This window comes from Megalops cyprinoides, chromosome 15 (genome assembly GCF_013368585.1).
Source record: "Megalops cyprinoides isolate fMegCyp1 chromosome 15, fMegCyp1.pri, whole genome shotgun sequence".
Taxonomy (NCBI): domain Eukaryota; kingdom Metazoa; phylum Chordata; class Actinopteri; order Elopiformes; family Megalopidae; genus Megalops; species Megalops cyprinoides.
The window spans coordinates 32,892,801-32,910,346 of NC_050597.1; the positions used below are offsets into that span (position 1 = coordinate 32,892,801).

General features: G+C 40.8%; 1 protein-coding gene and 1 non-coding gene across 2 annotated transcripts; one reads left to right on the forward strand and one right to left on the reverse strand.

Annotated features, from left to right (window-relative positions):
* Positions 1–3,051: 3,051 nt before the first annotated feature.
* LOC118790549 lies at positions 3,052–3,205 on the forward strand. Its single transcript, XR_005005497.1, has one exon. It is a non-coding gene; the product is annotated as a 5.8S ribosomal RNA (ribosomal RNA).
* A 4,199-nt stretch (positions 3,206–7,404) lies between these two features.
* On the reverse strand, positions 7,405–16,980 carry sar1ab (secretion associated, Ras related GTPase 1Ab). The gene is made up of 7 exons (XM_036546653.1): positions 16,904–16,980; positions 15,957–16,026; positions 15,313–15,432; positions 12,844–12,909; positions 11,949–12,052; positions 11,495–11,626; positions 7,405–9,343 (listed from the first exon to the last, which is right to left on the reverse strand). The coding sequence occupies exons 2-7, from the start codon at positions 16,012–16,014 to the stop codon at positions 9,227–9,229; spliced, it is 597 nt and encodes a 198-aa protein (XP_036402546.1). The 5' UTR covers positions 16,015–16,026; positions 16,904–16,980; the 3' UTR covers positions 7,405–9,226.
* Between the last annotated feature and the right edge of the window lie 566 nt (positions 16,981–17,546).

Genomic DNA, 17,546 nt, shown 5'->3' on the forward strand with positions numbered 1-17,546 from the left:
CTGTTAGTAACATTCACAGCAGAAAAACCCCTCTCACACTCTGAGGTGGGCAGGTAGGTGAGACTTGCTGTTTGGAGTTTTACCAGTGTTTTCCTTGGTGGTCTGTTTTGGAGCTTAAAGTCCCAGAACTCCTTGACAGCCTCTTGGGCAGGTTCTCCCAGAGTTTTTGCCAATGCCAGCACCTCAGCTTCACCATACAGGATCAGAGCACTGTGTTGCTGTGGCCAAAAGCGTTTCTCCAGTGGCTTCAGTATCTGGACAAGGTCTGGTTCAGGGAGCCGCTTCTTCAAGCTGTCGATTATAGACTGACAGACATTATAGAACTGGAGACGGTTTATCTTCGGCCTGCTTTCTGACAGTTCAACATCTTTGAACAGGCCAGCTGATATGCGCTGCTCCACTTTTTGCATAGATTTTCCTCCACTGGCTTTCATTGCCGTCAAGATGTCAATGGTCTGGTTAATGTGGCAGCTTCCATCTACTAAAGATGTTTCTTTCCCTTGCAGTTTGAGCGAGAGGCTTTGTAGTTCTCTAAGAACATCCTTCATACAAGCTAAATCAGCCAAAAACCCCGTGCTTGTTAAGAGTTTGTGCAGGCCCCTGAATTTCTGCCTCTCTGTGTCACAGCGAGAGGTGTCTTCCATTGCTGTTCTGAAATGGTGTGCTAATGCAGGATAATCTTTCCATACCACTTTCACAGTGTTGAAACTACTAGCTACCCAGCGGATGGTAAAGATTTGGCCTATTTTAAGGATTTGCATGTTTAAATCTGCAGCTGCTTCTTGGAGTAAGCGGACGTTTTTTGTTGACTGGTTATAAAGGGCATACAATTTTGAGATAAAAAATTCAAATTGGTTACACCCAGCTACCTCCTTAAGTGAGTCTTTAACAGCTAATTCAAGTCGGTGTGCAAGGCAGTGTATAGACTGTACTTTGGGGAAGTCTTGCTTGAGCCTGGTGACGAGTCCACTGTGTCTGCCAGAGAGTACCGCTGCTCCATCCGTTGCTACACAAATGAGATTTTTTCTTAGAAACTCATCGTCCAGTCCCGCTTGTCTCAAGCTGTTCCTCAAACTTCTGTATATTGACTTGGCATCCGTGCCTTCTGAAAGCTCAACAATATCCAAAAAAACACTGTCCACTTCCCCCTGTCCTGTCACGTCACATCTCATGTAAATTATCAGGTATGCCAGCCCATGAACTGTGCTCTCATCGATAGTAATACTGATTCGTGACCCCAGTTCTTTAACTTTGGTAACAAACTTACCTCTCATTTCATTGGCAATGTGTCCAATAATGTCAGCACAAGCATGGTCCGATTTGTGAACATTTCCCACATTTGCACCATTAAGCTTTTGTAGGGACATTACAGCAGGCAACTTTCTGTAGGCCATTTTTTCTTTTGCCACCATAAAAAAGAATAGAATAGAAATAGAAACATTAATGTATGTAAAATAAAATAATTTATAACACAAACGTGAACATTTTTAGAGCTCCCCCTAAAAATCACAGGGGAGGCTTTCAGGGGAGCTGAGCTCCCCCTGGCTCCCCCATAATTCGAACCATGCTATAATGTTAAAAATATCCAGCTCGACCAGCGACTTGCAAAGAGTTTCGAAGCTAACTCCCCTGCCTTCGGAGTGGTTGAGGTCCTCCCGACGCCGCTGGCCCTCGCTCCCACCGCGAGTGCCTGCAGAAAGGTGAAAAGGGAATACACCGAATGCACATGCACCCAACTTACATTCAAGCAGTCCAGTCACACCTGTGCTCAATCACTTACACTCCCATCTCAGTACCGTGCTGCACACCAGTGTTCACACAAAAACGACAGGACACCCAACGGTGAGAGGAGACCCACGCACCGAGGTGGACCTCGACCCTCCTCACAGGTAGCCGGCTGGCAGGGCTAAATATCCCATTTGTTTTCACAGAAAGACTTGGCATTAGTATCAACTTTGCCAGCTATGCCAATACAAACAAAATGTACATATGACTATCATAAACACTTCGTAGCGGCATGCTTGTAATTCAGTTTTCTGGTGATGTACACAGATAGCAGGGCGCTACAATTAAAACGAACAAAATCAGTAAAAACAATCATCAGTATAAATTATTCCCGAAATTTAAAGGAAAACGTGCATTGCTGGATTAAACTGTGGTGCACCAGAATGGAGCTCTTTCGTCTACCGGACGGGGAGGCACACTGCAGCATAGTATTTGCAGCATAAAATCAGTCGTTTGTAAAATAAACGCAATGTGCTTTACTCTTCGTTTCATTCTACCTTGTAAGCTTTTGGGTCCTCCTGCTGTGCTGTGGTTATAAACCTAGAAGGTAGAATGCCATGTTAAAATGGTTAAACTGCACATTAAAGGATTTATCTTGCAAATTCCACTCGCACACCATTAAACAAGGAAGCACACCTTTTGCAGAACAAGCGAATTCCCTCTCACCCCGTCACTACACCTGGACCAACTTCTGACGTGACCCAGGCAATCAGGAACGTGTTCACCGTGCAAACCGACAAACAGCATCTGCCTTCCATACAGGTAAGTGGTACGCTTAAAATTAAATAGCTCGAGGCCACTCCTACCCCACCTGTTCCCGATTAAATAGCTTAAGGCCACTCCTACCTGTTCTCCAATTAATTGAGCCACTAGGAATCCCCATTCCCCACTCTCACCCCCCAAAAAAATTGTGTCGTCGCCCCAACAATCACCCACTCACTGCCATGGCCTAAATAATTTGTCTCTTTCTTCCTCAGATAATGGAACAACCACAGCCCTCATACTCCCCACCACAGAATCTCCCTGTACTGGTCTGGGTAGGATTGGAGTGCTGCCCAGTTGTGGTTCTGGTGGTCCGTCGTGAAGCCACACCACCAGCGCCAGAGAGTGGTGGTCCCACCACTTCTTGTCCTGAAGCCAGTTTGGATGTCCACGTTGGATTTTTCGATGCCAGGGGCTCAGTTCGATGCACTCACCGAACTTCTCCTGTCCCATCAGCTAAAACTACTGTGGAAAGAGACAAACCAAATTGAAAAAAAAGAGTACAACTCTTAGCGGTGGATCACTCAGCTCGTGCGTCGATGAAGAACGCAGCTAGCTGCGAGAATTAATGTGAATTGCAGGACACATTGATCATCGACACTTCGAACACACCTTGCGGCCCCGGGTTCTTCCCGGGGCTACGCCTGTCTGAGGGTCGCTTTGCCATCCATCGGAGCCTCTCCGTCCCCCAGCCCGGGGGCCAGGGGGGGCGCCGCGGCTGCGGCTGTCGCAGGGAGGGCCGCGCGCCTCTCCCTTCGTCCCCCTAAGCGCAGACCTCCGGTGCTGGGACACCGCCTCTGTCTGTAGGTGTTCGTACCACTTCGTACAACGTTGGGGCCCACACATCTTGGATTTTGTTTCGTCCCTGAAACCGATGATCTTCCAGGCAGACCAGTTGTCCCTCGGATAAGCTGGCATCAGGAACATTTATGTCATGATGCTGTTGCCTCTGTTCTGCTGCCTTCTCCAGGTTCTTCTGGGCGATATTGTGTGCCATCCTAAGCCAGCTCCTGGTGTGTGCTGACCCACTCCTCCAGTGGCTCTGGGCTGCTCTCCTGCGCATCCACAGCTAATAAAAAATCAATTGGAAGTTGCGCCTGCATACCAAACAACAGAAAGTATGGTGACTGACCAGTGGTTTGATGAACTATGGTATTGTAATGTTACGCCAGTGACTGGGACACACACGCGGACCACAGGATATTGCGGTTCCAGGCATTTATTGAAATCGGCAGGCAATTCGTAAGGCCAGAGACAGGCAGGGTTTGAAACACAGAGATGCAGTCCGGGGGCAAATCCAGGATCGGGAGTCGGGGCAGACAGGGTCAGGAACCAGGCAGGTGAATAGTAAGCGATCGGGTCTAAGTGGCAGGCAGAAATCGTAGTCAGGAAACAGGCAGGATCGGCAATGCAGCGAAGAAGCAGGAAAACTACGGCGGGGACAAGACAGGTAAAAAAAAACACTGAAACGAACTAGCAACAAGACAGAGACACGCAGGGAAGATATAGGGCTGGGGTGACAAGGAGATGGGATGCAGGTGAGCAGGCAGGCAGATGAAGGCAATGAGGAAATCAGGTGGGCGGGGACCAGGTGGGGAGAGGGCGGGGCTGGAACACAAGGAAAACAAGAGCACATGGACAAACAAAAACACTGACATGTAAGCCCAGACTAACTGGGGAAGATACTTTTGTCCATATAGTGTATTTGGCCACACCTGTTTTTCAGGGTTTTCAGGGTTACAATGTCATTACAATGTAATGGTCAGGTGTCCGAATACTTTTGTCCATATAGTGTATGTTTGGCCAGAAGACAAGATGCTTTAGTGCGAGCTGGTACCAGTCTCGACCGTGGCTGGAGTATTCAGCACAGCGTGATGCAGTTTTTTGTTTTCTGTGTCGCAGGTTTGGTGCCGGTGGTCAGGAGGATATAGTCACCAAGCGTGGCTTCACAAATAGGAAACGTGCCCTTGACCGAGACAGTGGCTTCCAAAAACATGCCGCCAGTGTCAGGTGCGGGCTATGTCTATTTGGCAAGAATATCAGCACAGACATGGCTACTGGTGAAAGTGTTGCACATCTGCTAGGACAAAGTCAGGTCGAAAAATGCAAATATTACGTTAAAAGCATTGGCGAGTTTCTTGTGGTAAACGAACTTGCTTTCCGTGGGCATAACAGTCAGGGAGAGGGAGAAGGTTTTTTTTGTGTTATATATCTTTGTCTTAGGAACCTATAGACTACACCAGCTGAGAATTTGTTTATTTCAGATTTCTTTTTTTCAGTGTTCCCAAAAGAAAACACAAGGCTATCTTACATCTGATATTCTTGTCTTATTAGGCTTGAAAATGACAGCCTGTAATTCTGCATTAAGTTTGCTAGTACTGCACTCTGATCCTTCATTTCTGTAAATTTCATGTCTATCAAACTACATTAATAACTGCAATTACAGTATAAATGGAAATAATCAGCAATTGTAATATTTTTTGTGATGTGGGAATAGCACAACTGTAGTTTTTAACTGTAGTTAATTTACTGTTGTATATGTGGGCCTACAGCTTTTTTCGGCGTATTTTTAAATGAAAAGTAACCTGCGTTGTACAGGCAAAAAGAGAGGTTTTTGAGTTGTGGCTCTTTTCATATTGGATATAGTTGACCACCCCACATATCCAAATGCCCACCCCAGGATGACATGCTAGTAACACCACTGATAAAAACTGCGCCATCTTGGGAAAAATATTACTAATGTCTGCTTCAACACATCAAATTTTCATTATGCATAGATACTGTATTTTTCATGCAATGAAAAATGCTTCTATGAAAATGTGGTACTATTGCCATTACAAGCTAGTAGACGAAACTACATATTAAGCTGTTTATTAAGTTAATTATTTCATTATTTCCGTCAGATTCTCATACAGAACAACTGTGAATAAGAGTGTAGAGCATGCATGTAATACAAATGTGTCAATACAGTTAACATTTTCACAACTTTATAAAATAATGTATAAATACAATTGATGCTATCCAATCATCCCACTTATCAGAGTCACATGGCAGCAGTGTAGTGTAGCAACCCAAACCCAAGAACCCAAAGACTGCCAGTCCAATTCCCAGTTAGACTGTTGTAGGATGTTGCTTAAACTGAATTGCTTCAGTAAATATCCAGCTGTGTTAATGGATAACATACAGACTGTAAGCTATGCAAGTTGCTCGGAATAGGAGCATCTGTGATTTACAAAAATCCCCAAAGCAAAAACAGTTGTTCAGTGATGAATAAACAAACAATTAGGGCTGCCCCTGACCAAAGATTTTCCTAGTCAACTAGTTGTCGTTAGTTCAAGCCATTAGTCGACTAGTCGTTGCAAGTTTATGATATTAATTTAATTATTTAGATATATATGTTTGGGGCATCAGAAAATATTTTGAGTTTCAGGGCTGAGAAAGAATTTTATAAGTAACATTTTACAAGGGCACACACAAAGCGAGCTGCCTGTTAACGACAATGCCAACGGCAAAGGCGGTAATGATTCTGAATGCGTCTGAACAACCAGCAAGGAGACTGAACATTTTGCTAATTTATTTCATCACAGTATAACATCACACAACTTATGAACTTGTAACACCAACACAATAACTTATAAAACAAATGATATATAAAAAACAGCCTTTTGTTAAAAAAGTGTTGACCACAAAGATGAAGTTGAGGATGGGGAGTCATCTTCACAGTATAGTGGATGCACCTATAGAAAGAAATGCACATGAAGCAGTGGCAGCGGGTGAGCTGGAAACAGGGGAAGCCTGAAAAATACCTTTAAATCTATCACTACTTTCAACCTGTTGCCCTTTTTCCTCCTTGATGAACAATAAAAATCCTTGTTAATTAAACAATCTCATGTTGTAGCTTTCACAAGCACACAAACTACAGACAATCTGCGGTGTTTCGCGAGCATAATAATTTATTCTAATTATGCAATTGGTGTCAATTATTCTGTGAATTATTTGTTTTATTGTTAATCAAGGACGATAAAGGGGAACAAGTCAAAAGTAATGATAGATAGGTAGTGTTTGGGCTTCCCCTGTTTCCAGCTCACCCGCCGCCACTGATGCTATGTAGCATGTGTGGTACATGGTTCGTTATGCTTTCATTAGCGTTATTAAGCTTCTCATAGTTTCAGTTAGCATTTGCTATTTTCCTCAAAGGTAAAATTAGCTAGAATTTTTCCAGTCTAGTGTTCTAATCGCACCGGTTTTAGCTTATGCGCTAAACTGCAAATCACACCGGTGTGACCGTACATGCGAAAGGTTTTAAACATGCAGTAAGCGAGGTAATTTAGCTTCCCCAGTCCCCATGAACACTTGGATAAGCCTATGACAATATATTTATTTGGCTGCATATGGCCTTAACTTTGCAATTTGTCTGCAGAGTTTGTGTCAACTTCTTGAGGTCGTCCTCTACACACTCGAAATGATCCCACACTTTGGATGATTTCCTGCCCGACAAGGTGCAGCCCCCGAATGGAGTTTGAGGGGGTTTTTTTTCTGTGACTAACCGACCAATGAAAACTTGGTCAACTAAGACTCTTCTCAACGACTAACGGTTTGGTTGACTATTAGGGGGCAGCCCTATAAACAATGTTGGCATAAGGATAAATTATGACAGCACAGGATTCAGACAAACATTAAATTCATACATTATTCTAGTATTACAAACAGACAAGTACACTTTAATCACAATCTGCAAAAAATGACAAATCTGTTAGTGGAACACTCAAAACATACATGGCAAACTTCAGCTTTAATACCTTTAATAATCAATGCATACAACTGCCCTCAAGGGCAAGATGTACATTTTCCTTCAGTTCAGGGAGACAGCCTGTAGCAAATAACAAGTGCATTCATTTCACATTATCTACAAGACAGAAACACAGTATGCTTACGCCAATGGCATATATCATAACTACTCTCATATTCTAACTGTTATTAGCAGCCGATAGTCAAAAAATACTTATCGTACTAAGTCTAAAATGGATTCATCAGTTAACTGTGCTTTCTGTAGACAATGTACACTTCAGTAACTACAATGACATGTACAGTACATACATAATATTGCCCCATCCCACTACCAAAAACTCTTAGAATTATAAAACCTTTAGTGTTACAGGACATCGTTTGCTGAACTAAATGCATTCCAGTTCAAATGAAAACACACTGTAAACACATAACTAGTTTAAAATCAGAGCACTAAGATGGCTGGTGTTGACCAGTAAGTCACCACAGTCCCATCAAATGGTGAAAAAAGTCATCTTAATTTGGCTTTAGAGGAAAAAAATCAGCCTTAAATAGAAGTTGACAATTGTCTGTGTGTTTTCTGAATTGAACAGATACATAACGCCTCACACTCCTATCCCCAGATAGTGTCTGAGGCAGCAAGTTTCATTAGAAAAGACCTACCATACAACCTTAATTTATTTATTATTTAGGATGGAGGTAGGATGGGGTTAAGGGGCATGTTACTGTGGCCTGCCCCACAAATCATAAGTAGCTCAACAGTCACAACCTTAATAGTATGTATTGCTGCTTCTTTCTCCTGTTCATTGTATTGATGTGGCTTCATTCTTTTACTGGTACATTAGCAGCTGAGAGCATTTCATGAGGCCATCACTCCATTATCATTTAGCACATTATACTGAAGTCAACAGAACTGATCACACCTCCACATCATGTGAAGCATGACAAATCTAAAGCTACCTTTAGATCTAAACATGTGTCTTTGGCAAGGTTTGTAAAAGGCAACAGCAGGACTGGCAGATCACTCTTAAGATACTTCCCACTTCTTTGCAAACTGATCACATTCCTTCCGAAAACCTATTCTCCACAACACTGAATCTAAGACAATGTATTGTTTACCACGTTGATTAAAAGTTTGAATGCACAGGGACATGTGTCACTATTCACCAATTGCCATTATTTTCTGTTCAAATGTTACTTAAAAATGCACACTGCAGTGGTTTAGAGTGGCTCAAAGCTGTTTATAGTAGTTGGAGAGAATGATAACATAAAGCTTAAAATGGAGCTTAGAACGGTATCTTTAGCAATATCAGACTGTCATTTACCCCATTTTAACTTTACATAATCTCATTCTCTAATGTTCAAATGTGTACCATTAGAATGGCAAACTGGTCAAAGGTCCTTAGAGATTATCACCTAAGGATCACTTTGTGCCTCAGTGACAGGATAATTTTTGTAAATCTTACTCTCTTGACATTCTACACACCTGGATATACTTTGAAAAATAAATATGATTTCAATGCAAATGAATGGCTTGGGTTACTCTGACAAAAGGTTGACATTACTGTTATGCAATGGCAAACTATGAAACTATGTTAGTGGGGTGCCTCTGCCAATCTAGGGTTTTGTTTCATAACTTTAAGCATCAAACATGTTAAATCACACCAACACCAAGCACTGTTTAAAAGGAAGGCAAACATTTCGGAGCAGAGCTGAAACATTTACCACCAGGGCACTCACATCACTTCAAGCTGGTTAAATACAGTACATTGTAGCTTCCAAAGTGGTGGGCAGCCTTTTTCCCTTTTCAGTAAGAAGAGTCAGTAAGAAATGGGGGACCATCCCAGTCTCCCTATGGTAAAAACCTTCAGTGACCTGGCCACACTCAGCAGGGTCAGTCGATGTACTGAGCGAGCCAGCGGAATCCATCCCCGTACCCCTGTTTCTTCAACACACTGCACATGAACACCTCCATGGGCCTCAGATTCAGATCCTTCAGTGACACGTTCCCCTGGGGAGAGGACAGGGATGTGAGCGGACATGAGGAACCAGCCTCCCCATGCACCTCAGCAGATGCTTATCAACAGCCGAACTACCTTCAATGGTAAATCAAAACAAGTCTCTGCTACCTATTCACGCTGTGATATTGAAGCAGTGATGATTACGACCGCTTTGAACAGAACAGGACAGCAGTGGGGTATTGTGGTAAGGACTAGGGCTTGTAAATTGTGGTGTAACGGATCGTAGTTGATCCGTGATCCGTACGGATCACCCCCCACAGTTTGGCACGCATGTGAACCATGGATTAATTGCAAAGTTTAACCATAATAGTGTGAAATACAGTTAACAGAAATACAGAAATAATTGCCTAAATCTCGATGCATAGTTGCAGTGAAAAGATACAAGCACCATTTTAAAAACCAACAACCTTACTTAGCAGAAGTGTTGCGAAGACGAAGGCTGCGTCCGAAATCGCTTACTCGTTCACTCACTCACTATTCGTAGTCATACAATAAATTATTAATTTTCTGGATATAGTTTTATATTTGCAAGTTTATTCGAACATTTGTATGAACATCTTTGTGTCTGTGCCAGCTAGCTAGCTAAGTGACTAGCTAGTTGCAACTGACATTAACCTGCTAGCTAGATAATACCGCTACCTATCTAGCTAATATTAGCTAGCTAGCTGGCAGTTAAGTCCAATGATCAAGTGTAAAATGTATATATATATGCACTATATAGTGAATAGGGAGCGGACACAGCTGAAGAACAGCAGAACAAGAGCTCGGAATTTACGTTGCGGTTGAAGCTGTCGCAATATTACAAGTCCAGTGGTTCCTACTAGTGATGTGTTGGTCACAAACGAGTCGGCTCCATGAAAAAGCCAGCCCCCGTCTGAGAGCCAATTTTTTTTTTTTTTTTTTTTTTGTTTTGTTAATTAATACAAGACAGAATAATAGGATAATCTTTTCGCCACACTGCTCGGCCACCTGCACTCCATGCACTTACTGAATGTTAATATTGTAACATACATTTATGCACGAGGACCAGATGCACTGTGTTTAGTGTTTGTAGTGAAACGCTAATTTACAACGTTCAATATAAATAAAACGTTCAATACACATGTGTAATAGTGTTAATTAATAATTAATAATGCTTTTACATTAATGTTTTTATACCAAACAATGTAAAATAATGGTTTTCTGGAAATTATAAGGTTTAGTATAATTACATGGAATAATTTAAGTGATATACATGCACACATACCAATCATAGGTCATTGCTAAATTTGGCTGAATTATAAAAGCCAGAAGTGGGACTAAATGAAGAGCCATGTGGGAGCCGAAAGAGCCAGCTCTTATTGCTGAGCTGAGCCAAATGATCTGGCTCACTAAAAAGAGCCGGAATTCCCATCACTAGTTCCTACACCGCAATGGAAATCATGGCTACTGCAAAAGCAAAAGTTCCTTGCTTTATGTGTTCTTTAAGTTCTTTAAGTAATTAATGGAAAGCAAAGTTATATTTGTCCCCCCCACCCTTTTTTTTTTTGCGGATCCGAAAAATGTTCCGATCCGTGACTCAAAAACCACGCTACGATCTGAACCGTGGGTTTTGTGATCCGTTGCACCCCTACTTGTAAACCAAAGGTTTTTGGTTCAATTCCCCAGTGGGGCACTGCTGTTGAACCCTCAGGAAAGGTGCATAACCCAGCGGCATAAATGAATAGGACATAAAAACGCTAAATTATGGAGTTCTCTCCGGAATAGGGTGTCTATGCAGTAAATGTAATGTAATGTGACTAATGTAACTATATTAATTACAATTCAAAACATTCAAGAATGTATTGTTACAGCTATTGTAATTATTTCCACATAAAACCAGTTCAAAGTTATGTTCCATTGATTTCTTTCACGTCATGACAATATCGTCAGCCTGCACTGTAGAGAATTAGGGATGCTAATCTATTAATGTCGATCACCTACATTTGTTACTAAACAAGCTGTCTTAAATGTTATGCACTGTCATATTTTTATATGGTTCATCTGCAATAAGCATACATTAGTTGCATTTTATGAGTTTGTAAAACTTATTTATGAAATGTAGACAATTCAAAATACTGGCAAGACAAGTTTATTAAAAAAAAAAAAAAAACAATTCTAACCTTTCCAGTCGTGTGACCGTGAAGGCCAAACATCCCCCTGAGCGCATCCTCACTGATGGCTTCTGGCCGGTCAATCTTATTCCCCAAAACCAGGATTGGCACGGTGGAGATTGTCTCATCAGTCAACAGCGCCTTCATATGAGCGATGTAACCCATTAGCAGTTTTCATATTTTTTACCTTACAGCTGAACATACCATAGAAGGTGGCACGAATTAATGTTCATGGGGTGTACATTACTGTATATAATTGTGCATGTGTACACATAATTAATTAAAATTCATGGCAGTAACAAAAAAAACTTTCAAGAATTCAGATTCAGCTCTTTCTCTTATTGTGTGCCTTGATTTTTTTAAGCTTCTCATGTGTGAAGCTGTCCCACTGTTGTCTGATACAACGTAAACTCTGCAACTGTGGAAATATCAATGGTAAGAGAAGTAGGTGCATAGACCTTACATCGAGCTCAACTTTAGATTCGGCAAGGCGTTCATGATCAGCACAGTCCACAAGGAAAACTATTCCGTTTATAGCTGGCAGGTAGTTTTTCCAAACCCTTCTCGCTGTAAAAGAAGAAACACTTACATTGGTATGGTGCACTTGTATACAGTTGTGTATTTCAGGGCCAGTTGGGGTACAGTCACGCCAGCTAGCTGGCCCAAGAAGCCTAGCTTTAATATCAAAACCAGTCCTCTTTCTATCTGTGATAAATACCATTTGAGATCCTATCAACCACATGTGTACAATCTACAGCACATAGGCTACCTTTAATGCAGCAACACAGCAGCATCCTAGATCCTGCAGAACCCACTGGTTCCCTCTACAGGGCATAAACTCACCACACACTGCCCCTGTGGTGTAGGACTGGGGTGAAGTTAACTATATTTCCCATGTACCCCACAATGGAGTCAAATGGGTCAAAAGCTGTTACCATGGTTTTTGGTATGTTAAATATAACTTATTAGCATTGACATATCTTTATGAGAGGAGTTTATATGGTGGAGAAGTATTCAGCAATAAAGTATATCATTATTTGTAATTAAGCAACAAGCTGGGGATTGTATAAAGCCCCTCTTTAGATGCACTGCTACTATTCCTTTTCGAGGGTGAAATCCAGCCAAAGAGTAGGGAAGGCCATGGAAATAGTGTATGGGCTGTCCAAAGGAAAGCTACTAACCCTGCATAGAACAGCATCCTCACACCATATGAACAGGTGTCAGATGCTTACCAATGTCCTGCCATGCATGCTAATTGGATTTTCAAACCAAACATACTGTGTTGTATAGCCACAGAGCAGACGAATAGACTACTATAATGAAGATTTTTCAAATGACCTCTTCACTGAAATTTTCACCTTGTGCGTGACCACCAAGGTCAAAGGTCGTGAATGTCATCCCAGCGATCGTCAGCTCCTCGGATGCTGAAAAGCAAATGAACAGAGAGATTTGTTTAGGGCAGACTGTCAGATGGAGAGTGTTTATGCCAACACAATTGTATAATCTTCAACATATTTTGGTGATTATTTTATGAGCCACTGATTAAAAGTTCTGTCAAAACTTACAACCTGATGAGGTAAAGCACATCTAATTTACATCTGTGACAGAAAGAGCGATTATGTAGCTCCACAGAAGCTGTGGAGAAGATTTCTTTACCTGTCTGTGACAGATTTGAAGCCTGCCTGCATGATGCAGGGTCTGCACTAACTCAGTCAAGAAAAGGCAAAGAATCTCGCAGAGAGTGTGTTCTCTTAAAAAAACTGTTCTCAAGGGTATGAATATTTGTATGTTCTCAAGAGGAGATATACAACCTGGTTAGTTTGTTTAAGCTTTTAATGTTTTTGAAAGACATTTTTTGCCAGACCTGTCACTGACAGAGGGAGATGGTGTTTTTTACAAAATTTGGAGGTTAACCCTCAGTGCAGAAAATAACCCTTTATAAATTAGGGCTGCCCCCGACTAAAGATTTTCCTAGTCGAGTAGTAGTCGTTAGCTCAAGCCATTAGTCGACTAGTCGTTGCACGTTTATGATATTAATTTAATTATTTAAATAGCCAATATATTGATTATTTTTTGGGGGCATCATAAAATGGTTTGAGCTCCAGGGCTGAGAAAGAATGTTATAAGTAACAGTGTGCTACGTTACAGAGAAATACAAAACTGTAATAATGAGCCTTTAAAATATAAATTTTACAAGCGCACGCACAAAGCCGCCTGTTAAGGACAATGCTAACGGGAAAAGCGGTAATAATTCTGAATGTGTCGGAACAACCAGCAAGGAGACTGAACATTTTGTTCATTTATTTCAACACAGTAGCCTATAACACAACTTATGAACTTGTAACACCAACACTATAAGTTAGAAAAAAAAAGATTAATAAAAAAAAAACAAAAACAAAAACATGAAGTTAGACATACAGTAAGCAAGGTAATTTAGCTTCCCCAGCCCCCACGAAAACTTGGATAAGCCTAATAGCGCATATGACAATATATTTATTTAGCTGCCTATAGCCTTAACTTTGCAATTCGTTAATGTTAGTTAGCCCATTAATTATTTAGCATAATGGAATAACCCTTTCGCACGGTGTGATTAGCCGTTTAGCGCGTATGCCAAAACCGGCGCGATTAGAACACTAGATTGGAAAAAATCTAGCTAATTTTAGTTTTGAGGAAACAGGGATTTAAAAATATAATTTAATGTAAAATATAATTTACATTAAAAATATAGCAAATGCTAACTGAAAACTATGAGAAGCTTAATAACGCTAATGAAAAAAAATAACGTTACAGACAGAAACTAATTTTCGTTGTGATCAACAGCTCACATTTGTGTTCTATCAACACCAGGTGCTATTTTGTACAAATATGGAATGACTGTAATAATACAGCCTAATAACTATCGTTGTTACTGTAGAGGGACAAAGAAACAACTGTTATAATCGTCCCAACAATGACTTCTGACAGTTAAACCTGACTTGCTTCTAAACTGAAAAACTCTGACATGGCAAACGTCAGGATGTGTTAAAGTAGCCTAATAATTAATCTGTCAAATGATCATGATATATGACCCCTGAAACAAGACACAACTTGTCAATAAAAAAAAAATTACCGCTTGAGTGAATTTACTTTCCGTGATTGAAAACAGGTTCTCGGGTATAACTCCGCAAACTCCGTACGATGTATACACACGATTTTTCGGTGTTCTGGTAAGTGTTGCATGCTGTACATGCTGATACAGTCAGGCATATCAGACTTTTATGGGCTCGGAGAAAATCGCCCTGTTACTTTCGTACCAGCTCTCCCCTACATGTTTCAGGTGATAAGTCATGTTTGAGGTAAACTAATGATAGGCGAATCTTTGCATGCAGAGTTTGCATGTCACCTTCTTGGGGTCGTCCTTTACACGCTGGAAATGATCTCACACTTTGGATGATTTCCTGCCCGACATAGTCTGATAACCTTTTAACGACAAGGTGCAGCTCCTGAATGGAGTTTGAGGGGTTTCTTTTTCTGCGACCAATGAAAACTTGGTCGACTAAGACTGTTCTCATCGACTAACATTTAGTCGACTATTAGGGGGCAGTCCTATTATAAATAACACAGAAAATGAATTTATAGATTTTTTACTCATCTTCTCTCTTGTCCTATCTACAGTATATTTAACTGCTTCCCTTTAATAACCTAGCAAGTAGTGCCATGATAAGGTTGTGCACACAGACTGGTTTAAAACTGAACTCTCAACCCTTTTACCTTCTGAACATGTAGAAATGTCAGCTATCAGCTGTTCTGCATTGCTCCTTCAGACACAGAAAAGGTGTGCTGCTTACTTGGGTGCAGTGTGGGGACATGCTGCCCAAGTCTGTCGTCTTTAAGCATGTGCAGTAGCGTGGTTTTCCCAGCATTGTCCAACCCTAGGAACACCAGCTTCCCAGATTTCTTATATAAACCTGAGAGAAGAGGAAAAACACAATATACAGGCAATAAAGTGTCTTTTATTCAATTCAGCCATTATGTACTTTGCCTTTAAGAATAGCAACAGAATTTGAGTGTTAATGTTTGTTTTTTGCATTTTTGGTGTTTTCACAAACCATGGAACTCATAATTGAACAATAACAAATGAAAAATCTACTGCTCAAATTTACTCATTGCTATTATTTAGATCGGCATGCATACAGTAATATCCAGAATATAACATTATACATTACAAAATACAGTACTGGATAAAAGAAGCACAGGAGAGGTCAATTAGTCATCCGTGAAAATTACAATGCCATTTATTGATCAGCATTTCCAAACCATATATTTAAGACCTAGGAATATTTTAACTCATTATGGTTACAAAAGCGATACAAATAAAGGCTGCAATATTCCCACCATTATTCTACAAAACTTGAAAATAACCCATCTCTGAAGTTCTTTTTTGAGCGTCAAGTAAGTATTTGAAAAAGAGAATAAAGGTGAAATACGTTACCTAAAAACTGGAGCACGCTGCTAAATCCCCTATAGATCCATTCAAATAAAAATGACATCTCTGTTCCAACCTGAAACGAGAGATTTTAACAGGCTTTGCGATACACTTTGTGTGATGTCTCAGTTCTGTGCGGAAGGTACCAAGCCAAATGCAAATTGACCAAATGCACTGTCTGAGAGTTATCTAGTTATTTACCTGATAGTGTTATTGACTAAAGTATCCTAAATTGCAAACGGCCCATTTTTGTAAAACGTCCTTGTTCTCGGATTTTTGAAAATCCGGGGATGTTAGGAAAAAATACAAAACATTTTCTAAGCAATTGTCTCCGCCCGAATGGACGATTTGCTCTAATAGTCCTCCCTCTTGAGCAAGCTAGAAATCTAGTTTGCCGATAGTTCGTAGCTTTAAGTCTATTTTCAGTCGAAACTGGCAACAGATGATATACGACAGCGCCCTGCCATGCAATTCACGCTCAGCTATCGGATTTGACCGCGTCAGGGCGGTGACATGACAGTGACCTAAAAGACATGTGCATACTCACTCACATGTTCACTAGCTAAATCGCGAGGCTACACAGACTTAAACGAGTGTCTCCTTCAAATCAATCAGCTAGCTTCCATTAGTTCTAAAAAGAGCACGTTTCACGTCAGATTGATTTCTTCCAGTCAACAGATTATGCTCTGTAGCATAACGTGAAGGCATAAATAGCATGAAGCGAGTTAATTAGCTACGCGCGGATGTAAGTAAAGATCAGAACTACACCCAATCAACGAGTGAGCCGGTCCCTTTAGATGAACAACTAGTTTGATTCGTTTCGGTGGCTACATGACTTTGCCATATTACTGGCCTGCAAGAACAAGAATTAAAATACACCTCTCAGACAAAGAAAAACTGTCATGGAGCTAAATGCACAAAATGTTTCTAACTACATGTTGTTTTCACGTTACCTCAGTGTGTTACTGTTCCTTTGCCGATCTGTTTTCGAAACTTGTTCTGTTATCCCTCAGCTACTGAAGATCCAAAGCAGGCAAACGCCGGAACTGCGTAGGAGTAGTTGTGACATTTCTCTTCCGAGTATTTCTCCCTGTGTCCGCAGCAAGCTGGCGCTAGGCCATAATGTGAAATATGCTAAAGCCTTCGTGGTCACCATGCTCGTCTGCAAGGTCGCGTCGGTAAAATGTTTAACATTATCAAACCTAAAAATTCCGCCATTAAAATCAGGTTTGCAAATGTATGATCGCATGCACTATATTTAGACAGTACACTCAGGACAAAACTTGTAAATTATATATATAAATATATGTATGCACTTAAACTGACATCAGAATCTGCAGTATGAATACAACAGAAAATCTACAATAGATAGATACAAAATACAACAGATAAAAAATTTATAGGACACCTGCAACATAATGGGGATTTCAGGGTTTTGTCTCTCTTATTTTGTGTACAACTCTGTATTCTAAGACACTGAATTGTTTCATTGACGTTAGACCAACAATATAAACTACTTTACAAACATGTACAGCAGTACTTTTTTGTCCTTGTGTGTATTCCCAAAAAACAAAACAAACAAAAAAACCCACAATT

Coding starts and splice junctions, on each gene's coding strand:
- sar1ab (XM_036546653.1), bottom strand. CDS start 16,014: ATGTCATTTTTATTTGAATGGATCTATAGGGGATTTAGCAGCGTGCTC. Junction 15,433..15,956: donor CAGCGTGCTCCAGTTTTTAG/GTAACGTATTTC, acceptor CTCTTCTCTCAG/GTTTATATAAGAAATCTGGG. Junction 12,910..15,312: donor TGTCCCCACACTGCACCCAA/GTAAGCAGCACA, acceptor TTTGCTTTTCAG/CATCCGAGGAGCTGACGATC.